The sequence below is a fragment of the Podarcis cretensis genome (genome assembly GCF_951804945.1).
Source record: "Podarcis cretensis genome assembly, chromosome: 6".
Taxonomy (NCBI): Eukaryota; Metazoa; Chordata; class Lepidosauria; order Squamata; family Lacertidae; genus Podarcis; species Podarcis cretensis.
This window is the reverse complement of record NC_137175.1, coordinates 54,645,093-54,671,026: the sequence shown is the minus strand read 5'-3', so window position 1 is coordinate 54,671,026 and position 25,934 is coordinate 54,645,093. Positions and strand designations below refer to the sequence as shown.

The following is a 25,934-nucleotide window of genomic DNA, read 5'->3' as shown; positions in this document are numbered from 1 at the left end:
CCTTCCCACCCCCCTTTCAGTTCCACTTGGTTGACTCTTCAAATTTTCCATGTAAATGACAGTAATAAATATCTAATCATGTCCTGCAGCTATATATATACGGCTCTCTGAGCAGGGCCTCATTAATGAAACATCAAGCGAAAGGGGGAGAAAGTTTCTTTCTTTTCTTCTTTCTTCCAGGCATTGTGGAGAAAACTGTTTGCGAAGTACCCACGAATCACAAGAGAGCGTGGAATAGCCTAAGAACGCCGTTTATCTCTTGTAATCATCATCATCAACAAAAAAAATCATTTCGAGCCCTGTTGGCTGGCCAGCTTTATATATTATGTAGCTATGAGTGTGTCGCGATGTGTGCGGGGAAAATAATGTTAGGAACCTCCATTTAAACAGCTCCGACTTTATCAACACAATCCATGGCGGAGCGTCTCCTGCGCAAGCTCCTGTGAAATGAATGAGGGCGGCGAGGGACTAGCTCTTGCGCACCCTTCACTCATTTCAGAGGAGGTCCTGGAGGTTCCTGCCCCTTACCTTTTGCAAGATCGCTATTAACAATCTTTCGATAACTTGCCTCAAAAGGCTCGCGCGTGTGTTGTATAGCGAGTTTCCAACGTGAAAAGTAGTTGCTGTTTTTCAGCAGAAATGAACTTTCTCTCCGCACCGCCAGAAAAAAGAAAACCCATTTTGGGTGCTGTGTGTTAAACAGCCAGGCCAGGTGGAGTGAGGAAGGAAGAGCGGGAGAGAGAAAACAATATCACAGGCTATTAGTATCTGTTCTTGGGTCAGCCCGCTATGGAGTAAAAGGCAAGCTTGGGGTTACTCAGAACTCTTCGTCATGCTCTCACAATCCTTCCCCAACTGAAAGATTCGACGCTACATTTGTTGGGAGGTGCATCGTTTACCGAGAGGAGAAAAATATAAGGAGTTAGACTTGGGGGGTGAGGGAAGAAGGAACCCTGCGGATCAGGACACGAAGGCAAAAGTTAGAAAGTGAAATGCACAACATAGGAAACAAAACCGACAAGAGAAAATCTATAGCACAAGAGAAAGCAATGGAAGGGCAACTAAGGCTGCAACCCTATCCCCACTTACCTGGGAGTAAGCCTCAGTTGAATTCAGTAGGACTTACTTTTAAGTAGACATGGTTAGGCTTGCGCTGTAACTTCTGGTTTTGGACCAGCGGCAATTTTGCCCTTCATTTGCCCTGCACAGAGAACAAGACACTTCAGACAAGTATTTGGAATCAAGTTATTCCGCGCATCTTGCCCTTAGAGATCTTGATGGGAAATCCGTCTCCCATGGGGTTGTTTATTCTTTCACCGGAAAACTGACACATGCCCATCAGTGGCGTGACTCCCCAACAATTAATTGAACCCATAAAGCGCTCTTAATGCCAGCGGGGGCGGAGGGCGGGGGAAGTTGAGATAAGTCTGAAATGAAAGCGCACGAGATACTGTTCTCCCAACGCTAAACAAATGGAGTGATTACATTCTCTTCAAACGCATCAGTCACGCTACATTAAGCAGCAGAGAGCTAATTATCCCAATTAGGAGGCTGATTTATAATTAATGGCTTGGACCAAGTGATAATTGGATGTTAATGGATAACAGTTTTGTCTGGAAGTAGCCCCTAGCTTCCCTAAAGGCCAGCTTGCCTTTCCATCCTCCCCTTTCCTTCTACTTTTGCTCAAAGCAAATGAAGGAAAAAATAATCTGCTATTAGGTGAATCAGTGAGAACGGTAAAGGCTGGGAAGGAAGGTGACTGTAGTGTTAAGTAGAATCAGTGGAAGTTTAAGACTGGCAATGACGGGTCTCAGTTATACAAAATCTTAGGGCTGCAAGGGACTATACCGTGAAGGGTTTAATAAAAAGTTTTGCAAATAAAGCTGCTAGAACTCATTGTTTTAGTGCTAATAAAAGTGGTAAAGGCTGGAAGCAAGGCGATTTTAGTCAGTCTGGTCGGTGCTAAGGGGAATAGATGGGAGTATAAGATTAGGAATGACTGGTCTCAGTTTACCAGAATCTCAGGGCTGGGAGGGAATATACATGATCTGCTTTCATATGCCTTCCAGTTATATCCATTCCCACCCCACCCCCTGCTATTATGTAAATTGCTAAAACATTTACTGAATTAATGTCCAATGCAGAGCTTGCCTGCCTGACCGCTCCGTGTTAGTGTAGAATTGAATTCCATAACTTTCTTTACACGTGTGCCAGAGGCTGGGAAGTTGGAACATTTTAGTCTTGAGGTGTGTGGGTGCGTGTGGAATAAGGTGTTGTGTCTCAATAAAGACAGCTGCACACATAGCATCATAAAGGAGACAGCAAGAGAGAGAGAGAGAGACTTTCTGGCAAGGACAGAAAGAAACTGGATTTCCCTCAAATTCTTTGACGATGGTCCCCTGCCTGCTCTGCTACTCTGTCCTGTTCTGAGACCTGCTTTGGGTGGCAATACACAGACAAGGACAGGAACTAGTGTCTGAACACAGCAGCAGGACTTTAAAATGTTGTGTCTGGGGTGCGCAGGGAGAGGGGGCATGCGTTGGGCTGGCACTGATCTTTTTCACTTAACACTGAAGAACTGCACACCTTATTTTCATCTTCCAAATGACAGAGTATGTAATAACTTTCTGCACTGAGATGGTTTTCTTCTGTGTACAAAAGTGTGTCTGTCTGTTCAGAGTAAGCCATTAACAGGAGAAAGCACCAGATCAATTGGGAACAGAAAGAAGAATGAGTGGCTCTCCCCTCCCAAACATTTATTTGTGATCATTTATTGACACCTGAGAGGTAAACTTATACAAAGCTAGAGTTGGCATCCATCTGTCTCAGGAGACAATGCAGTGCACCTCTGGGAGTGAGGTCAAGTTGTTGGGGGGTTGCAGTGCCTGCTGTGGCTGTATAATAATGATCATTAGCACATGTCTCCAAATATCCTTTTGGTCACATAGGCTTGAATGGCAAATCTTTGTCTCTGTCTCTCTCTCCAAAGCCCTGTCTTAAGACAAGAATGCCAGGTTTCACTTTCACGTGGTTTTAGAATTGATTCCAGCTTGCATTTTGTTACAAAGGAATTCCAGGTGCTTATTGTTGTTGTTGTTGTTGTTGTTAATATTAAAAATACTGCTTGGTTGTAAATAGAACCTCTAAACAGTAGTAGTAGTAGTAGTAGTAGTAGTAGTAGTAATAATAATAATAATAATAATAATAATAATAATAATAATAATATGTGTGAGCTATGGGAATAATCACAGCAATGCACCTTATCTTTTTTTTTTTATAATAATTTTTATTAATTTCCACACATATAATAAAGAACAATGTAAAACAGTATCACATCATACTCCTCGGTTCTTACCCTTCTTTCTTTGACTTCCCCATACCTCCCCATCCCTGCATCCTTGTTTAATAATTCTTTAGCAACCCTTGAGTCCATTATCTTAGTTCCCTTTCATAAAAATTTCTTAAGTTTTTTGGTTTACTGCTGCAATTCTTTACTTCTTACCCCCTGACATCCTAACATTCCTCAATTTTGCAATTATTTTTAAGATATATTTTGAAGTTCTTCCAGTCCTCTTCCACTGTCTCTTTCCCCTGGTCCCGGATTCTGCCCGTCATCTCAGCGAGTCCCATAAAGTCAATCACCTTTGTTTGCCATTCTTCCAGAGTAGGTAGTTCTTGCGTCTTCCAATACTTTGCCAGTAGAATTCTTGCTGCTGTAGTGGCATACATAAAGAAAGTCCTATCCTTCCTTGACACCACTTGGCCCACCATGCCCAAGAGGAAAGCCTCTGGTTTCTTAGCAATGCACCTTATCACATCTACTATCCAAGATTTCTCTGCTGCCTTTGGACCAAAAAAGCACTAAGGCAGCTTAAAACAGAAAAAAAGCCCTACAATATTATACTAAGAAAATATAACTTACAAAAGTTTAAGATGGCACTGGCTTAATAACAACTTTAAAAAATCAATAAATACCACTACCACACCTAAAACAAAAAAAATGTCCTCTGCGTAAAAGAAAAGAAAAAAACTTTTTTTAAAAAAAGGTCAGAGATCACCGCATTGGGTCAGTATCTGTCTAGGCACTAGCTCTTTATAAGGGCCCCAGACAGGTGGTGGGGTACAGAGCAGCTGGGAAAGCTCTCCTCCAGTTGTTCTGAATGCAGCTCCTCCCCTGTAGAAATGCCTTATCTGCCCTCTCCCCAGCTGGTGATTCCAGTTACATGCATGTATGTGCTGGCTGCCCATATACTACTGGCAGGGCCAGCCCACCCACAAGGCAAGGTAAAGCAACTCATTTGGGTGGCAGGATCCACAGGGGCAGCTGACCTGGCCTCCAAGGAATGCCTCACCTGCTGCCTCTGTTGCAGTGGCAGCGACAGCTCTGATACTTTCGTTGGAGGCCGGATTCACAGCCTCCACAGTGGCCTCTTGGCAGATAGGAGTTACTGCTAGTCTCCTCCCATCCTTGTTCCCAACGTAGATCTTTATTGCTTCCTTGTTCCAGGTATATTTATTCCCACCCCCAGTTCCTGATGCAGATCTTCACTCACCCCTTCTTCCCTGGCTGGAGCAGGTGGCAGGCACCATTTTGTGGTTTACCTCAAGCGCCAAAATGTCCTGGGCTGGCCATGGCTATTGGACCAGGTTCAAGGCCAGGTATTAATTTACAAGACCCTTAACAACTTGGGTCAAGCACCTCAAGCACTGCCTAATCCCTTATATCCCTTTTTAATCCCTGAAGTCTTGGGGGGAGTCCCTGTTAGTGATCCCGCCCATGGTTCAGATCCACAGCTCGTTTCTGCCAGGAGCTGTGTGTTCAGTATTGTGGGCCCAATTTTGTGGAACTCTCTTCCAGCTGAGGTCAGTCAGGTCCCCTTCTGGCACCGACTGAAGGCATTTTGATTTCCTCAGGCATTTTAATTGAAGTCTGATTTTATAGTCTCTAACAGATTCTTATATTTTCTGTATGTTATTCCTTATACCACTTAGAGACCATTGCAGATAAGTAGCACATAGGTTGTTAAAATTAAACAACAAGAAGAATAGTAATATTAAAGACATTAAGATATACCACGCATATCTATTTCTGCACTAGTTGAAATCTCTCCTAATTGCCCCAAATTAAGAAAAAATTCATTAAATCCTCTTGAAGAAAATAAATCAGGGTAATCTAATATGAGATCTGATCCTGGGTCTGCTCTGCGTGACCATATATGAAGGCAGACACAGCGCTGAGCGGCATCACTTTGTAATGTGATAACTACTATAAACAATGTTTACCGACCATGGACAGTAGTTATAGTTGGTGTGATGTTGCGGCCTGACAGAGCATGCTCCAGCGACCAGACAATAGAGTTCTGTCCACTTTGCAGACTCTGGTACCTGTCACAACATAAGGCTTATTAGCTGTGCCCTGAAGGGACAATATTAAAGACTACCAGAAAAGGCTCCTTTCAGGTCAGACGAAGTGGACACTGTCATGAGAGGCCAGGAACTATTTTTTTTCTCCACAGCATTGGTCTCTGTAGCCTGTGGATAACTGTAATGGGTTTTGTCCCCAGAGTCATCAATCTCTCCTAAACACCAAACACATCATAACAAGAAGCCAGAGAAACAAATTCAGCAGTGTCCAAACCAAAATGAAGACTTCTGGCTATAGCAGCTAGGCGTGTTGTGCGAGGGTCGGGATCAAATTGATCAAAGCCAAACAAGCAAACACATCTGCATTGACATTACTGCTGGAAGAAACCTCCAGATGAGATGCCTGAAGTTAGATTCCTAAAGCTGTGCTAAGATACCTAAACCAAAGCAGCCAAGCTTTTCCTCTGACTCGTTTATTTCGACGTTCTTTCTGTTGCTTACATTAGGATTTGCAAGTGCTTTCAAAAATAAACCTGCATTGAGCTCATAGATAAAAAGGTATGAGTGCAGAGAAGGAAACATATTATTACCCTTTCCAAAAAAGACTGCCAAATTAATTTAAGTTGCTACCAAATCCCTCTGAATTTCTTAGTTGTTGTTTTTTTTAAAAAAAATCAAGGATCACAAAAGTTTGTAATTTTAAACTTCTTAAAATTAAAAAAAAAGCTTCCTAAAGTTATTATTCTGGTGCCAATAATAACAATTTGGCTTTTCAGGCCTGTTTGCTCACTTCAAAAACAATCAAATATTGTCATCTTTGTAGCTTACCATCTGATCAAGAATTCTGTTGAACTGAAACACATCTGATTCATCTCAGCTAAAGTCAATGAGGCTACCACCCAAGCCCTAAAATCATGGCTTCATGTGTGTGTGATATGTCATGTCACTATTTCCCCCTCTGCATCATGTTCTCCAACATGTAGAGAGCCAATGCTCATAATGTACATCATGTTATTATAGCGATATACTTCAGCACATTACACTTGTTAAAAGGGTACAGGTTCTATTCACCAGCTCAGTACATGGTGGAAAGAACAATCGTACTATAACATACATAGCACATGAATTTATTGGGCAGAGTAACACCATGGAAAGAGGAAAAATAGTTTTGAAAATGAATGTGTGAAGCCACTCCAAGTCCCACTGATAGTAATGGAATTTATTTCCAAGTTCAGATTGTTGTATGGTATCATCAATTTACCATATATTCAAGAAATGTGTTTGATTTGGGAGTAGAGGACCAGGGAATAAAAAGCAGAACCTATCTTTATGACAGATCTAATGAAAAGCAGTAGCACCAACTCTGTCCATGTAGACCAGCTCTCTAACAGGCTATTGGGCAGCATGTTTATAGCAACACATCTGGAAACATGTGGTCACAGCTTGTGTGGACAAGAGCCACACAAATAAAATTCATTAGGCTATATCCAAAATGGCAGAACACTTTATTTTCACCATTGCCCCCCTAGTCAAACTTCTCCCGAGGGTTAGGGAACCTCTAGAAAGGTATGGGATATGGTGGGTTGCCCTGCAGCTCCATCTACCCAATGGACCACCACACATACACTGGAGCTTCCTCTTTTCTGGAGCAGATGGGAGGAAGGGGATGGAATCAATGGCTGCTAGCCATGGTGGCCATGCTCTCCCTCCATTATTGGAAAGAATACCTCTGAATACCAGTTGCTGGAAACCACTTGTTGGTTTCCCAGATGTATCTAGTTGGCCACTCTGAGAACACGATGCTGGACAAGATGACACACTGGCCCAAACCAGTGTTATTATGTTATTATGGAAGCTGGTTGCACCAGCAGAATTACACATGCATGACTTCGTCTACAACCCAACAGCGTCTCACCAACCTTGCATTAGCAAGAAGCACTTTTGCTACTGCAAATTGACCCTTGGATATACAATTCAGCGTCTTTGATGCCTGCAAAGCACAAAGTTTCATAACCACAAGGAAGCAATCACTTTAAAAATGAACTGTGCAAAATTGTCAGACAGTATGTAGCAAACAAGTCTATACTGGCAGAACAGATTATCTTTTTCATCTCAAATCCTTGCAGTAGTTCTGATTAGGCTATTGTATATAAGCATAAGGAACATGCCATTTGTTTTTGTGTAATACACAGCAGAAGCAGTCTCACATTGCTGCAGTCAAATTATTTTACGGCTTTTAAATCTTTGCTGATGGGTATTACTTTTCTACTTAACCGAGTGCTTAATTATATTATTTAAAAAAAGGAAAATGTTATTTGGACTAGCCTATCTTTTGATCCTTACCACTACATGGAAAAAATACAAATCAATAGAACTTACGCTCAATTAATGTGCCTAGGCTCTGCTATTCCGCATATTTCCCCCCAAATATCCACCTTGTTAATAGGAACTAAAAATAGGCTTAAACACACAGGGCCAGATCTCTGCTGTCTGTGCATTCAGCATCTGTTTGTGAAGCATGTGCAAGAGAAGACCCTCATATTGACGAAAATTAAGAAAAGAAGCAAACAAAGTCTGAGAACAAAATATGTTACTTTTTGCTGAATCATTAACTGTTCTGATTGGGAGTCCCAATTTCCCCCTTGAGTCAGATTATATTTGTGTTGTGGGGTCCATCTTTCCCTCCATCCCTTTTTTACACAAACAAATCTACAGGCCAACTAGGGAAAAGGAAAGAAGAAGGAGAGAAGACAAGGGGAAAGAGCAATAAAGGTTTTTGTACCTTGCATGATTTAATTTTCTCCTTCATTAAAAATAAAATAAAAAATCCTTTCCATTCTTCCATCATACCAGCCAGTTTGAACTCACATTTTGAGTCTGGGTTATATACGCTTCAGGTTACAGACGCTTCAGGTTACAGACTCCACTAACCCAGAAATAGTACCTCGGGCTAAGAACTTTGCTTCAGGATGAGAACAGAAATTGTGCGGCAGCAGCATAGTGGCAGCAGCGGGAGGCCCCATTAGCTAAAGTGGTGCTTCAGGTTAAGAACAGTTTCAGGTTAAGAATGGACCTCCGGAATGAATTAAGTACTTAACCCAAGGTACCACTGTAATTAATTACCAGATTATATAGGAAAAGATTCAGTGTGACATGCCTCGTGGTCCAGCAATCTTCTATCATGTACATTAGAGGGACAGGCTTGCAGAACAACTGTTCCACTTATGGAAGTGGAGTTACTACTAGGGTACATTCAAAAAACCTCACTTTGTGCTGGGCATTATGAAGCGGCCTTAGGCTCAGTGGTGTAGGAAGGGTGGTGCAGTGGGTGCAGGCCGCCCCAGGTGTCATCACTGAAGGAGGTGACCATGGACCTGGCCTGTAGCACACCTGTGCCTCAAGTCTCTCCTGGGGAGTGACGCAGTGGCTTGGGCACCTGCAGGCTTTGCGCTGTCCGAAACGTCAGTGGGGGCTTGCAGACTCCATGGAGGTTCTGCGCAGCATGCTCTGCCCTGGCATTTGCACCGCCCCGGGAACCCAAGCAGCTAGCTATGTCACTGCTTAGGCTCTCACTGTTGCCCCATCTGGACTAAGAATGACTTCAAGACCATGTGCTGTGTTGGCCTATGACCACACAGCAGACTGAAACCGCCTCTGTAAGCAATTAGACTGGCATTGGAGAATCCTTGACAGATGTCTGTAGAAGCCTGTTTGAAATCTACTTTCTGATGGAATTTCTATTGCCCAGAGACAGAAAGAGGAGGCTGACTATCAAAGAGCAGGAGATTTCAGAATTTTATGGCTCATGGGTAACAAAAGAAACATGTATGGATTGCTAGAGAGAGAGGGAGAGATGCCTAGTGGTGAGCTAAACTAAACAGACAGCCCGTTTCCCCAAACTATATGTGACCTGATTCATGCATGTGACTCCTCCATAATATGTTCATGTGTTTGGCACCAGGACTGGGCTACATGCATGCTTTATGTGAAAGATGTTGAGTGTGAGGAACAGGAACAGGGCAATGTTGCAAAGTTTCCCTTCTGACAATGGCATTACATATGTTTACCTGGACACTGTGGGATCGGGGCAGGATGGGAGTGACATTGGGGCTGTGGGCACTCTGGCTGAGCCAATTCAGTGCTCCTGCCAGTGAACCCACACAGCTCCATCCTTGATGCTGTCCTGTTCTGTCCAAGTAAATGGCAGAAACACCACTGTCATTATTGCTCTCCCATGTTGGCTGTGCCTAGTGAGGGGATTCTAAACACAGGCATAAATGCGTTCATGTCTCAAACTACCACCCAGTTTTGTAAGGAGACCAGCATCAAAACATCTTTAAAAACAACTCTCCTCCCTGGAGAGAGAGTCCTGTAAGCAGGTTGCCCCTGCCAAGAAGCCCCTCTCCTCACTTCAGATGGCAGGGACACCTGGAAGAGGAAGATGAGAGTACACATACCTTTCAGGTAATCAGGTTTTGAAATAATGTTCTTCAAAAACTTTTTTCCCCCCAGCAGTGTGGAAAAGGTGATCAGGTAACAAGTTCAAACTGAAATCCTGACACTTCTCCCTTGTGACAATGCTGGGTGCTTTTGCAGTAATCACATGGCATTCCCTTCAACCATGTTTTTCTCCTTCACAGAAATTGTTATACAGACTGAGCCAAAGAAAGCATGTATTAGCATGCCTGTCTTAAGATACAGGCAGAATTGAATTATTTATTTATTTATTTATTTATTTATTTATTTATTTATTATTTATTTATTATTATTACTATTATTAATAATTTAAAATAAATGACCAGGACAAACTTTTCCAAGTGATCATTCAGTCCCAGTGATGTGAGTTTCCGGTACTTCAGTAGCATGTGAAATAAGAACTGCAAACTGACGTTTTTAATTTTTTTTTGCTGAGTACCTTCCCCCAAAATCCATTTTAAAATAAAAATTGCTTTTCTTACTACCACCCCTTTTTTTTTGCAGTCCATTGACTTTTTCCAAATTTATTAAGTCCCACTGAAAGAAGTGGGGCTTGAGTTAGTAACTAACTCAATGAATTCATTTAAATGGAACTTGGACCTGGCTAAAGTTGGTTGTGGCATTTTTTTGATGTTGCAAATATACACCTTTTCTCCAGACCTCAGCCATGCTATATTTTGTCGCTGTGGAAAATGCAGTTCTCCCCAAAGGTTGCATATCTGCTGCAACTGTCATGCGCCGTTGTGGCATGTAGGTGCATGAGAGCAACCCACACATCATAATCCCATGCGCACAAACTTGGAAACAAGTCCCACTGTGTGGAGTGCCACTCCCACCCCTAAGTGGGGGCTAATTTGCCGCACCTCAGCTCCCCTGAGAAGAAGACTCAAAATGGTTTTGCCCTGGAGAGGAGTTGGCAAAGGGTCAGGTGGGCCCTCAGGCCAATCAGGATGAGGAAGAAGCCAGAATTTCACCCTTCAGTTTGAAGCACCCTCTCTATGCAATAGTTGCTTGTTTCAGGGCTGAGTAGGAATTTTTTGGGAAGTAGTTTCTGATTGGCCTTGGGAATCCTCTTTTTTGCCTACTCTGTACTGCTGGGAGTCCTGTTCTTGGAATGGCATTTTTATTTGTTTAGTTGGTTTTTAGTCTGGACAGGAAAATGCCCAAGGCATTATTGGGCTAAGGGCACTCTTTGTCACCCTAGGATGCCTTGGCATTGAGGCCCTTTGGGGTAATAATAATAATAATAATAATAATAAATTTTATTTATATCCCGCCCTCCCCAGCCGAAGCTGGGCTCAGGGCGGCTAACAACATTAAAACAGTGTGACATTATAAAACATTATAAAATGAATTAAAATCAAAATTGATGGCAACCATAAACTAAAGCTTTGTAAAGATTGCCAGAGGAGGGGGTCAGGCTGCGCCCTGACCAAATGCCAGGTGGAACAGCTCTGTCTTGCAGGCCCTGCGGAAAGATGTCAAGTCCTGCAGGGCCCTTGTCTCTTGTGACAGAGCGTTCCACCAGGTTGGAGCCGCAGCCGAAAAAGCCCTGGCTCTAGTTGAGGCCAGCCTAACCTTTCTGAGGCCTGGGACCCTCAAGGTGTTTTTATTTGAAGATCGTAAGTTCCTCTGTGGGGCATACCAGGAGAGGCGGTCCCGTAGGTACGAGGGCCCTAGGCCGTATAGGGCTTTGAAGGTTAAAACCAGCACCTTAAACCTGATCCTGTACTCCACCGGGAGCCAGTGCAGCTGGTATAGCACCGGATGAATGTGATCTCTAAGCGAGGACCCCGTAAGGAGTCTCGTTGCGGCATTCTGCACCCGCTGGAGTTTCTGGGTCAGTCTCAAGGGCAGCCCCACGTAGAGCGAGTTACAATAATCCAGTCTGGAGGTGACCGTCGCGTGGATCACAGTGGCTAGGTCAGGGCGAGAGAGGTAAGGAGCCAACTGCTTAGCTTGGCGGAGATGAAAAAATGCCGCCTTTGTTGTAGCTGCAATCTGCGCCTCCATGGAGAGGGAGGTATCGAAGATTACACCCAAACTCTTAACGGACGGTGCTGGCACTAATTGCACCCCCGCAAGAGATGGGAGTTGCCCCCTCAGTCCCATGTCGTCCCGTCCCAGCCAGAGGACCTCTGTCTTCGAAGGATTTAACTTCAGCCGGCTCCCACGTAACCATCCAGCCACCACCATCCAGTTACCAGACGTCACCTTTTCCCAGGGACAGTCCCTGGATTTACAAATCAGTCCCCTGACAAAATCCTATCATTCATAATGAAGTTGAAAAGTGTCCCTGGATTCATTGAAAGAAATCTGGTAACCTTACTTTAGTCTGCCTTTCAGGCTTCACAAGACCGGAGTGCACTTGACATGTTTACTTACCCAAAGTTCTGGTAGTGAGGAGGAATAATTCTTTCCAGTCCTTTATTGTGGGATAACAGGCGGCACCTTGTAAACGTGCCCAAGAGTGGGGAGGGACCTGATTCCTCCTGCCTTTAGGGGACTTTCATGTCCATACAGTGGTACCTGAGGTTAAGAACTTAATTCGTTCCGGAGGTCTGTTCTTAATCTGAAACTGTTCTTAACCTGAGGTACCACTTTAGCTAATGGGGCATCCCGCTGCTGCCACACCGCTGGAACCCTATTTCTGTTCTCATCCTGAGGTAAAGTTCTTAACCTGTGGTACTACTTCCGGGTTAGCGGGGTCTGAAGCATCTGTAACCTGAAGCGTCTGTAAACCGAGGTACCACTGTACTATATTTTGATTTGGCTATTATTAATTTCTTTAGTTGTTTACAGATCCTCTCTGTTGGTATATTTGATCCTGTTTTCACCACAGTTGAAGTTTTGTGAGTCTTCTTTAAAAGTGCATTGGAAATCGGCATTTGTCTAGGTTAATGTGTATAAGATTGCAGCTTCATTCACTACCATATGCGATGTCACATAATTGTGATAAATAAAGGGGCAGCCTGTTTCTCCAATGTCTGTGTCTTTTTTTCTGAATATATGTTTTAAATTTGATATATCTGCTCACATTTAAATTTATAAAACATAAACTTTTTTTGTGCATGTTAGAAATGAGGAAAAAAACAGTTTGGTAATTTGGACTTCCAGAAACAATATGGGAATTGTCACAAACCTACCTTTCAAAATCTACACTTCCCTGAATTTTATGACACAATTCTCAGATTTTTTTTTTAAGTGTACAAATTGCACACATTAGAGAAAATTACATGCAAAAAAGCAAAATGAAAAATGCACACTAAATTCTGATGAAATTTTGTGAGGGCTTTCAAAACAAACAAGCATCAATTCACACACTGATACAGTAATATGCTGAACTGAATGTAAGACTGGAAAAAATGAGAAAAAATTAAATTGACAGAACAATTACAGTAAATTGAATTGTATATGTGCATACTGGAAAGCTAATTTAACACTAAAAATTCCAAGAGCAGCACAACATCACACAAGTATTACCACCTGCTATCTCTGAAATGCTTTCCCCTTTATTTCATTTTAAAAATAAATAAATATTTGCATTCCCCTCTTGTTCAAATCTGGTGCTGAACTGCCCATCCAGACCTGTTTGCATAATAACCCACAAGGAGGATTTAGGGCTCAGCACAGGTATACACCATTATCCATTATGTGTGACTGAACTATTGTGCTCCTGGCATGGGGGCTGCAGATGTAGCATGCTAAATTCAGACATGCAATCACTTACAGCACTTTTTATATGCATGAATGGTAGCTCCCTGCGGGATAATTTGTGCCGACACTCAACAGGGCTTCAGACAAGAACCCGTTTGCTTGACATGGGTTGACTAGGGAACTCTTCACAGTACTGACATGATCTGCATCCCCCAGAATAATGTGTGTATCAGAATACAGATACCATTCAGAATTTGCACTTCTCCAAATATTGTGATGCAGTTCTTGGCTCAGAAAAAGGTATCAAAGTGCATTTAAAATGTGCATTTTTGAGACATATGCATATATATATATATATATATATATATATATATATCTTGTGAGGAAGCATGTTCAAAGATGTATATTTAAATATATATTGAATGTGGATTTTTATGCAGATTAATGTGAAAGCAGGATGGAGTGGACTTATGAATGAACACAACAAAAGGAGATGGAATGGAAATAGACTGATCTGTCCATCTCTAGTTGAAAATAGAGATACTTTTTCTATTTTACTACCCCATTCACTTTTAAAATAATGAGTTTAAAAGCCTTGAAAAATGAAAAAAAAAAAGGACTGGAAGTTAGATCAGATAACGAAACACTATGATAGTATCGTTGAAATGTTCAGTCACTGTTAACAATCTGATGTTTCATGATGGTTTTCAAATGCAGTGTGTTTCATTCAGCGATCAACTGTATGCAGCTCCACAAGTCAGATTTAAGGAGAACCACCCCCAGGGTAGAGGGCATCACTAGGAAGCAGGTTTGAGCACACACACACCCTTTCTCATTTAAGAAATTAAAACCCGACAATGTGCTGATGATATGGCAGTGTAATCAGAGAATGGCTTTCACTACTTTTAACAGAAGCTTTTTGTAAGCATTTGCACTGGCCCAAGCAGAAATGTTCTTAAAGCAGACTATACATTAGAACTGAAAAATGACACTTCGGCAAAGGAACAGTAGCAATAAATCCTTGTTGCCTTAGAAGTTGTCAAATTGAAATGACAATCTTATGAAATGCTAAAAAACACCCTTATGAAACACCCTTTCCTGAAAAATTCCAACATTAAGGCCACATAACCAAAGCCATTAGAATAAAATACCAGCGAAAGATTAGAATACAATGTCAGCAAAATTCTGTACATAGTTTTCTATCAATGGTTACAATCCTATACCAGTTTCCTAAGATTCAACCCCATTGGTATCAATGGGATTTCCTTCTGAGCAGACATGGATTATGGTGATAGTCTCATTTAAAGCTCATTTATGTTGGATAGTTTAGAATTCAAATCTTCTGAGATATATAGTGTTCAGTAATACACACACACACACACACAGGCTTAAACCCATTGCAGGTTAAGTATCCTGCTGCCTTTGTTTTTTTCATTTCAACTTTATTTAGATCTTTTAAAGGAAATCTTTTGAACCCTGATTTATTGTACATAGAGAGTCAAAAGCTTTTTGGATGAATCTGAGAGAAAGTTGCAGCATTTCGTTTATATCCCCATCAATTATAAAAAGGGAATGTTTCCATAGATTTCAAGTGTCCTCTCAGGAACAACAACATTGATTTAGGGCTCAGAATTCATTTATTTTTATGGGAATTTTGGAGCCTTTGGACCTGAAAGGTTCAAGAAATACAGGGAGGAAATGAGGGAAAACATCTTGCAGAAATCATTTATTTAGAGCCCTCCTAGATATGTAAGGGACTGTCACTACATTGTTATGAACTGCAGCCATCCCTGGACGGAATATGTTTTTCTCATAAAGGTGGGTGGAATAATACATTAAGAGGAAACGGGTGTTTATATAGTGCTCATGTTGGGGATTAGGATTCATGCTTTGCTGTGAAGTAGAATTCATGCCTACCTACCCTCCTGACAAATTAGACAATGTAAGCAAGAAAGGCAAATGCAAAGAAGAGAACATGGTGAGATGCTGCCTGAGGTACTGGCACTGTGGTCAGCAACCTGAAATTCATGGGCCAAATCTGATCCATAGGTGAGTGGACTTTGACTGCTACTGCTGCTTTGATAGCTTAGCATAAAAACCCTATTCTAGTCAAACGACAAAAGGAGCTGGAAGCTCCCTGCAGAATTTTCACCCCCTGAGGGGAAAAAAATGGTTACTTATACAGCCTCTGCCCTTATGTATCCATCTCCATAACTTTCATCATCCTAAGGCACAAGGGTAATAGAAGCTGTTGTTGTTGTTGTCCTATGATATGGGTGGAGAGCCTGTGGAATTCCAGAAGGAGCCCGAGAGATGTGTTGGTGGAGGCGGAGACACGATTGGAAGCAGTTAGGTAGCATGGAGAACAGTGGCCATGGTGGTAGGAGGGGAGTTGGGCACACACACAAGAGGTGGGATCATGTGTTATAAGAGGGCCAGCATACAGAGAACAGTTGTCTATATGAAGGGCTCTTAGAGGCAGCAGTGGAGGGCATGCTGGAGCAGAGCTGAACACTTGACCTCTGTTCATCTGCAGCTTGCTGAGACAGAGAGGGGAAGGGGCACAAAGGGGAGGGGAGTGTGCTGCAAGTGCCCCAGCTCAGCCAACCCTCATTGCTGCCGTGTCCCTCCTGCTCTCCATCCCACTATGCTGCAGTGACTCAGCCAGATGGAGGTCCAGTGAGCAGTGAAACCTCAGTATGCCATCTGCGGATGGTCCTCTTTGAAGGAGCCTTCTATCTGAAAGGTTGGGTTTTGTACTTCATAATAATTGGCTTTATATAAGCATATTGAGGAATAATTGTGCTCTCTCAAAAATGGAAAGGAGGGGAAGTTGACCACTTCCTAAATAATACCTCTAGTTTTAATTTATATATTTTTTAACTGTAGCTATATCTGTATTAAGGGACGCGGGTGGCGCTGTGGGTTAAACCACAGAGCCTAGAATTTGCCAATCAGAAGGTCGGCGGTTCAAATCCCTGCGACGGGGTGAGCTCCCGTTGCTCAGTCCCTGCTCCTGCCAACCTAGCAGTTCGAAAGCACGTCAAAGTGCAAGTAGATAAATAGGTACTGCTCTGGCGGGAAGGTAAACGGCATTTCCGTGCACTGCTCTGGTTTGCCAGAAGCGGCTTAGTCATGCTAGCCACATGACCCGGAAGCTGTACGCCAGCTCCCTCAGCCAGTAAAGCGAGATGAGCACCACAACCCCAGAGTTGGTCACGACGGGACCTAATGGTCAGGGGTCCCTTTACCTTTACCTATCTCTGTATTGTCCCTGTTATACCTAATTGCAAATTCAAATGTATCCCTATCATGTTTTATGACTTCCTTAATTTTGTATGTGGGCTGGAACTGGTCTGTGACCGAAATAATAAAATTCATTCATACCTCTAGTCTGGTGGTAAATGCAGGGATGCAGCTCCCTAGCTGCATACAATGTGAATCACAAAGGGATTTATCAGAATTGGTGGTATGGCACACACGTGAGATGGGAGGATGGTGTGGCATGCAGGAGTTTGTGGAAAGGTTAGACTGGGAGTGTTGCATGTCTGAAGTGGAAGAAGTTTGATAAGTGGGTCATGTGTACTCAACTGGGCTTTTGGGTGCATGTGACAAACATTGTGGTTTCAATGATCTGAATATCATATTGGAGACTTGTACAGAAGAAAACATGGAAGGACTACTGGTGAATACAGACAATGTCAAGAACACACAGAGCCTGGATGCAGAGGAAGCCCTTTTCCACTTGTGGACTGTTTTCTGATGTTGCAAAAGACCACTGCTTGAAAAATATACTCCCTAAATCCAGAGAAGCTCTTTTATTTGTACAAGACTTTGAACATGCATATTTTCACTGACTGGAGTCTGCACCAGCTCCAGGATAGAGGGAAGCTCTTGGCAGAGTACAAAAACAGCAGCATTTGCCACCATAGTTTTGCTCATGATACAATGTCCCAGAAGTCCCATCATTCTGTGGCATTGTGTGTAAAAATAATAATTCTTACTGCTATGGTTCTTCATGACAAAATGTGATGGCGTTTCTGGGGCATTGCGTTTTGGAAAAAATAAGATGGATGCAGCTGTGGTTGTTGGGACTTGCAGTGGAAGCTTTAGGAGGTACCGCTATTGACAGTGAGTCACAGCAGGCGTCAGGACCGACAACAGTGACTCAGGACTGACTGGAACCTGTATCTTCTGGAAGGCTGTATCTTCCTCCTTCACTGTGCTTCTGTAAAAAATAAACGTGCTGCACCACAAGATGCCTTTTGCTAGTGCTTGTGCAAGAGTTCATGGAGCAGCACCAATATATTTCCACTCACAGTTCTTTGGATCCCAAGTCATACTTAGGAAATACCCAGGAAATACGGTACACGGTTTTAATTGCTCCTAGCACAGAATATGGGAGCACCGGAAAAGATGCTGCACACCAAAGGAAGATAAAGACAAAGAAAAAGCAGGTGCAGGATTTAGGTTGACATCCCCCTCTGCCTGGAAGGGCTTTCTGTAGGGTTGCAGATGGCTGCAGGTGGAAGAGGGCAGAAGAAATCTTCCCATTAACTTCCTTAACCTAACATATTTTAGGATGCAAACTAATGGCTTTAGCATGGCTTCAGGTTTCGAATCAGCAAAGATCTAAAACCTGGCGAGCAGAGCAAGGCAGATGAGAAAACTACAGAAAGGATAACATAATGAATGAAGAGCAATGAGTAATTGACTGATCAATGCTAACCACTGAAGGATCTCATCGGGGTCACTCCTGGGCCCAGTCCTTTTCAATATTATCCAACATTAATTTCTGAAGTAAGAACTCAGTTCTGTTCTGCATTAGCCTGAGGCCAGAGTGGGAAGCTGTCTAGGCTTATGCTCTAAAGTATACTAAGCGGAAATGCTTCAGAAGAAGGCTGCAGAAATTATAATGGAGTAGAAGATGTAATGTGAGAGGGGAAGTAAAATTGGTATGTTTATTAACCTGATGACTCTCTATTTAAAATGCTGCAAACAATAAAAGATGGATAACAACCATTTCCAATAGGGCAATAGATAAAAAACCCAGGAATGAATTTTCCCCCTACTTCCCCATTAGTGCTTTCATCAAGCACTTTGATGACGTTAAGTTCATGCTTTATCCTCTTGAGAACTTTTCCTTGATTCATTCGGTGCTACAGTTCAACTAGCTTCCTATCAATGCTGGGAGGATGTGATTGGAGCAATTCTGTCATTTCAGTTGCTTGATTTTGGACATTTTCCTTGCTTAATGTCCATAAAAACCTGTATTGGAGAATCAGAGATGACACTGCACCAGAACTATCATATAAATTTTGTCAAGAGCATATTAAAAGGAGACTAAATGTCTGCAATAAAAAAGCAACAACGGCAACTAACAATTCAGAAGAGTTTTATTTTTATTGCAAAAATTAGATTCCTTTTTAGAGTCTGATATTCATGTTCAAGGACAGCAAATCAGGGTGTCAAATACTGGCACAAAGTGACTCTTCACAGTGCAAACTCCTAGTGAAGTGTACAGGTCTTAGTAGAAAAAAGGGACAGTTTTGTTCTTGAATTTTTGGATTCAGCTCCTGGTCCTGTCGTTTAACATCACAGTATTGAGGCTAATCTCACTTGCATCGATTGCAGATGCTTCCATTTCCTATTAACTTTGCTTTCACAAACTTCCCTCTAATTCTCACCCTCTTCAAATCTTCAGCAAAGAGCATTATGGGAGCTGCAACCATTATTAATAGGAGAGGTGAAAGTTCAATCCCCCATCGTAGTAAGGACAACTTAAGATATGCTCTTTTCACTGCACAGTGTTAATTTATATAATATACCACCTAATCAAACTCTGCTGTTTATTCTCCAATTGGCTGCAGCATTACCAATGCCCTCCAGCCACTGAACGACATAAAAGATGCATTTGCAGATTTTGAAAATTAAAGCCATCTATACAGCCAGTGGGGAAGATCAGCTTATTTGGTTGCTTAATGAAATATAAAGATTATTTTAACCAATGTAAGCACAATTCGACAGCTTGCAAAACACTGCTGCAGCTTGACAAATGGCCTCCACCATTTACAAAAGAAAATTGCTGCATAGTGTCTTTTAAATATTTAATTTATTCTATTTGGAGCATGCAGGGAGGCAAATGGGAAGTTAACTGTGATTCTGCGAGCCTACAAAGAATGGATCTAAGTTGTTGTTCATTCTTAAATTCAGGTTAGAGATAACAGGAAGATTTTAGTACTCTTCTCCACAGAGGTGTTATTAAAAGCAGGAACTACACTAGTTATAAAACCGAATTGGATAGATGTATGGAAAGATTTTTATTTACAGTATGATGTTTCCATCACAGCCTATTTGTCAGGAATAGATTTTTGTATGTATTTTTGTGCCGATCTCATGGATTTTCTAGTTCAGACCTTCAAGAGCCAAGTTTCCCAGACTCAAATTATCCTGGAAAGATGAGCATTCGTTCAGTCCCCTCCTTAAAAACTCAAATGTAATTTCTTATGCAATCTGGTCCACTCATAAATATTTCTTCATAACTAACAAATTTTGTACTCCAAAATTACTTACCTACCTATTTCAAGTCTTGAAATAGCTGTTCTATCAGCTGCATTCCTCCTGTTCCAGCAACAAAAATACAGATTTGGTTCAGCAAGTTCTAATGAATAAATCCACACTGTCTTCTAGTAATCCAAAGGGTTTTTTCCCCTTGCAACTTTCTAGTGGCAGGTCACTCCCTTCCTGGGTGTGAACACCCAAACAGTGTATGTTCTTCAATAGTTTGTGTGGGTTCAATTAGCTTTGCTTTCGGTGTATTTACTTTGTGTTGACTACCCTTTCCCATACATGAGTTTTGCTATTGTTGTTAATCTTGCCGTTCTACATTCAGCTGGGGTTTCACGCTATTGTTTCTTCCATCATTTCCCAAAGATGCTTACTGTAAGATTTTGTGATCTCTGATCAGCATATGTGCCACATGCTTGTCAGGGGCAGACTTTGGTCTTTCAAATTTCAGCTGCACCCTATGTGAGCCCCAAATCTAGCACTCTCCCACCTACCACCTTCTGTTCTGCTCAATTCTCTATATCATAACTGCAACACCCTGTGACACCCTCTAGGCTCGGCGCCCAGTGTGGCGGTACTGGTCACATTGCCCTAAATCTGCCTCTGCCCAAATGATTCATTTTATTTATCATCATCATTATTTTTAATCTGCATACTGTCAGTGTGGTGCCAGTGTGGTGCCAGTGTGGTGTAGTGGTTAAGAGTGGTAGTCTCGTAATCTGGGGACCGGGTTCGCGTCTCTGCTCCTCCACATGCAGCTGCTGGGTGACCTTGGGCCAGTCACACTTCTTTGTGACTCACCTCACAGAGTGTTTGTTGTGGGGGAGGAAGGGAAAGGAGATTGTTAGCCGCTTTGAGACTCCTGAAGGGGAGTGAAAGGCGGGATATCAAATCCAAACTCTTCTTCTTCTTCTTCTTCTTCTTCTTCTTCTTCTTCTTCTTCTTCTTCTTCTTCTTCTTTATATCTTACAATACTCAAGGCAGTTTACAAACTGAAGAAACAAAAAATGTACATCTTATAACAATCTAATGCAATACAAAAATGTGATAATAAAACATAACTTTAAAATAGGTAACCTATATCAAAAAAGTAACATTCAACAATCACTAGAATAGTATTAAATAATAATAACAACATATAAAAGTTAAACAGAAATCCACTCAGCAGTTATAATAAATTTCTAAACTATAATCAATAAAACAATGGCAAGACACAGTATATAAAATAATACAATACAAATTGAGAAGCAGAGATTAGAGGGTGGGGCAAGGCAGGTGCAAAGAGGCCTTGCTTGATGGAGTCTCTCCCCTCACAGTTAATTAGGCAGTATACTTCATCTATCATGCAACTCGGGGTGGCTTGCATGAGTGTGTTTCATGGGCAGTCTCCCATCCAGGCTTTGAAGCCAAGTTATTTATAGCCACCTGATACATCCACTTGTTTGGAAATGCTAGATGGAAATATTTTCACAAACAGCGTTGGACATTCTGAGTTGGATTTGCACCCAGAACAGAATTCCCTTGATTTGATATTTGCTTAAAATTGGTGGCTAGGAAACTATTAGAGAGCTCACATCCTGCTGAAGGAGCCTTGTGTTTTAATTTCATTGTTATCACTCACAGTTGGAGGCATATGTTTGTGATAAACGTTCATCTTGTCCAGGCTAGGCCAAAACATTTTTCTGCCTGAAGCAAAGGACAAGAGGGTGCCTTTCCTCACTCCATGTATCAAAACTGACTAAGGTGGCATTTGAATCTATCTTACTGCAGCACTGGCAAAGGGATAACATCCTCCACCACACTTGAGGGAATATATAGGGCAAGTAGCACACAAAGCTCTTCTGTCTCCCCTCCCTTCAGCATATGCCACCTGTAGCAACGGTCTCATTCTGCCTAATAGTGGGGCTGGCCCTGCATTTTGCATTTTGTCTCCTGAGCCAACACATGACTGAGAGCTTCACTTGCTTGTACTTCGTCCTTCTCCCATGGGTGTTTGGATAAACTACACATGTAACCGCTTATTACTATTGTGTGCTAAAACTTATTCTGCATGTGACTTTTTTACATGGGAATTATATATACTGCTTCACTGCCTGCACACTGATTTGGAGTTGCTGGAAAATATGTTTTGTTTCGTCAGTAAATTATGCTGGTAGCTATGGTACACAGGTAGTCAGTATTCCATGGAATATTTAAGATTCTCTCTCTCCTAGAGTGCTTGTGTAACCAGCTTTGTTATTAAAGTTTTATTAAAATCTGTTCATTCATTTTGCAGGCATGCACATGCACACACTTTCTGATACAGGAAGTACAGACTTGTCAACAGGCAATGTTACAAAATACCATACTGGGAATAAGATTTGGGTACTTAGCATCTATAGGAGAAAATAAAATAAAAGAGCAAACCACATCACAGTTCACCAGAATGCTTGTGTTATGTGCAAATGGGATATTGTGCCATTATCACTGAAAAGGGACTTGCGGGAGGACCGTGGTTGAGGTCCACCTTGAATAACAGAGAACTACCCCTTTTCCCCCAATGTGGAAAGGCCCAAATTGTTGGGAAGAAAATTGTGAGAGCCAGGATTCAAAGAATAATGAGATTTCTAAGGCTAGAGGCAACCCATTTTCCTATGTTTGAAAGATGACTGGTTAGAAATGAAATATGCCATTCTCGCTTCTGGTGAAAACACTGAGGGAAAGGCAACTTTCTCTCCCAGCAGCCTGATGTACTTCCAGAGCTTTACATTAGTTCAGTCCACTTCTGTTCATACATTTGTCAAAGCCGTATGTCACAACAATGAGGGGAGGGGAATGCAGGTGTAAAAAAAAAACAAAGCTTCACAAGATCAGTTGCTTTTTTTGATAATCAGCTGTACACCTAGATAAAACCATATTATGGTCACCAGCATCTTTGTAGCTAACCTGGAAAGGAGGTAGGGTGGGGCAGCAGCAAGATAGGGGCCACACCTGTGCACTGTCAATTTGGTACTCTGACTGCTGCACCTGCATGGACCCATCCTCACTTCCACCCATCCTCAGTCCCATCCAGGCAAGCAGTAGTGCCAGTTTCAGGGAAGATGGCTCTTTGGATACACTGGTAGGTCCACATGCACTTTGTTCTGTTACACCCCATGACCCTGTGAGCTAGGTTAGGCTACGAGACCACGACTGGTCCAAGGTATGGTTGAACAGGGATTAAAGCTGAAGCGAACATACCTTGGACTTGAGAAAAGTGAACCTGATGGATTTCCATGTGGAATTAAATTTCCACCTATATGATTGATGGTTTCACATCAAAGGTTGCCTTTGCATTAGTCGCACTAACAGTCTCCTCCTTCTCCTTCTCCTCTTTCTGTTGCTACAGGTCTTATGTCACCATGCAGCACTATGGAGTGAATGGCTATTCTCTTCATGCCATGAATTCTCTGAGTGCCATGTATAATCTTCACCAACAGGCAGCACAGCAAGCTCAGCATGCCCCAGACTACAGGCCGTCTGTGCATGCCCTGACGCTGGCAGAGAGACTGGCTGGTAAGAACAACTTATGGATCTTGTCTTTGCATTGGGATAGTGTACAGGATTATTACTGGGACACGGCTGAAATGACAGCTGAATTTTGAGAAGACCAAAGGGCTGGTAATTTTTAAAATCCCTGAAGATGAGCACAAATCCAAGGAAAAGCAATAGCAGCTCAGTTGTGCAAAATGTCCTGGGACTTTATGTGAAGCCTCCAGAATAGGGAGCAAAAGTTAAGGTAACCAAACTGGAATTTTAATATTTTCCTTCATGCACTTATTTTCCACAAAGTTGCATATAGAATCCAATAAATATATAAAGGTGCTATACCAAATTTAGAAATTGCATCAAGCTACTCTGACTATAACATATGGCTGTACAGCAACCTGTCCTTTCAAATTCCAATACACTGCATTTGGACATTGCTCTTGCCTGTAGGAGCTTCCAAATGGCAGATGGGGAAGGTGACTTTTGCAACTTCTCCCTCGCCCCTGCAGCCCCATGTCACACACTCTGGAAGAATGTGGAAGAATGAGGGAGGATGGTATTGACATACATCACGTCTCCCCCATCTCCACCAGTGGGATCCCTCCAATGGATTAAAAGCCTTCCATGGTCAGAAGGAGATGATTATCTTCTACAGATGCTCAAAAAGTCAGAAACCACCAGAGGGAGAGTGCTCTTGTGCTCAAATCCTGCTTGCTGGTTTCCCACAGACAACTGTTCAGTCCCTGTGAGAACAGGATGCTGACCTAGATGGGCCATTGGCCTGATCCATGTTCTGATGTCAGTGTTACTGGATTACAGCTCCCAGTGGTCTTCATCATTGGTCATATTGGCTAGGGCTGATGGGAGTTGGAGTCCAGCAGTGTTCTGAAGGTTGAAATACTGACCAATGGAAGCATCTCTGGAGGACAGTCATATCACTTCTTTAGGCCTCAGTTTTTTCAGTTGAATACAATAAAAACAAATAGCAGCTAGAGAACATTCAGAGTTTTGCTGCTATTTATGTAGATCAGGGATGGGGAACCTGTGGCCCCCCAGGACCTACCATCTCATGAGGTCCAACCACATGGAGAGGCCAATCTAAAGCTACCTCAAGCTGTACACTAGAAACCGCCCCATTTATTTAAGCCAGCGGTTCTCAACCTGTGGGTCACCAGATGTTGTTGGACTACAACTCCCATCATCCCTGAACTCTGGCCTTGCTAGGGGTGATGGGAGTTGTAGTTCAACAACATCTGGGGACTCACAGGTTGAGAAAGGCTGATTTAAGCTGCTTTGTTAGCTGCCCAAATGCTTTTCTTTATATGATGCACACAAATTACACTAATTAAATTGGCCACTTCTCTTGTCCTCCAACGGCTGTACGTTTCAAGACATCATTTTGGAGGCCCGTTATGGCTCCCAGCACCGCAAACAGAGGAGAAGCCGCACAGCTTTCACAGCCCAGCAGCTGGAAGCCCTGGAGAAAACTTTCCAGAAGACTCACTATCCAGATGTGGTGATGAGGGAGAGGTTGGCCATGTGTACCAATTTGCCAGAAGCCAGAGTTCAGGTACCCATAATGTTAGCCATCTCATGTTAACCATCCTGGGTGAAGGTAGATGTGAAATTTTAAGTGCCTTGGAATGGTGTGCCTGGGTGTCAAAACCCATTTCTACCACACATAGAAACATTTTACCTGACTTCACCCTTAGTCTCAGCCCAGATGTTGCTTCCCTTTGCATCATAAAAATGGTATGTCTTGTTTAGATATAATGAGTAGTGCATGCATATTTTCTCCCCGGTGTGTTTTTGTGATATGCAGAGCTATTCATTCAAAGGACATTGTAAAGTTTTAGATCCACAGCTACCACGGCATGGTTTCACAACCCTCTTCATGAGGCTGTGCATTCAGGCTCTGTGCATACAACCACACAAGGTGCTTTACTTCTCAATCCTGGCATCACCTGTGTGGCCACACCAACTGCACTTCCAAATGCATAGAGAACAGACAACTTTCCAAACTATATTGTCACATGTCCTATTCAATTAATGCAGGCAGATGGTTGGTGGTGGTTAACCCACTGGGTGCTTGGGAGGTGAACTTATTTTGCTTTGTAAAAACAAAAATGGTGAAAACTTTACTGAACTATAAAATAAAAAGAACATAGCAGTTCAAGGGTTCATTGTCAGCCATTTCTGAACCATGAAGAGTTGGCTATTTCTAATGTAGCATTCTTTCAGATCACAGCTTTCATTGCTCATGAAAACCTCCACTAATCTGGTGCCTTTCAAATGGTTTGGACCACAGCTCCCATCAGGTCCAGCTAGCACAACTGTGCTGGCCGGGGCTGATGCTGCATGGA

At 42.3% G+C, this 25,934-nt stretch overlaps 1 protein-coding gene across 1 annotated transcript in view; it reads left to right on the top strand.

Moving 5' to 3' along the window:
* Window positions 1-25,934, top strand: part of DMBX1 (diencephalon/mesencephalon homeobox 1) — a 38,248-nt gene that overhangs the window by 5,228 nt on the left and 7,086 nt on the right. Inside the window, exons 2-3 of the mRNA XM_079980502.1 lie at window positions 23,432-23,598; window positions 24,963-25,141. Coding sequence (XP_079836628.1) covers window positions 23,445-23,598; window positions 24,963-25,141 — 333 coding nt within the window. The 5' untranslated portion in view covers window positions 23,432-23,444. The remainder of the gene's footprint in view (window positions 1-23,431; window positions 23,599-24,962; window positions 25,142-25,934) is intronic.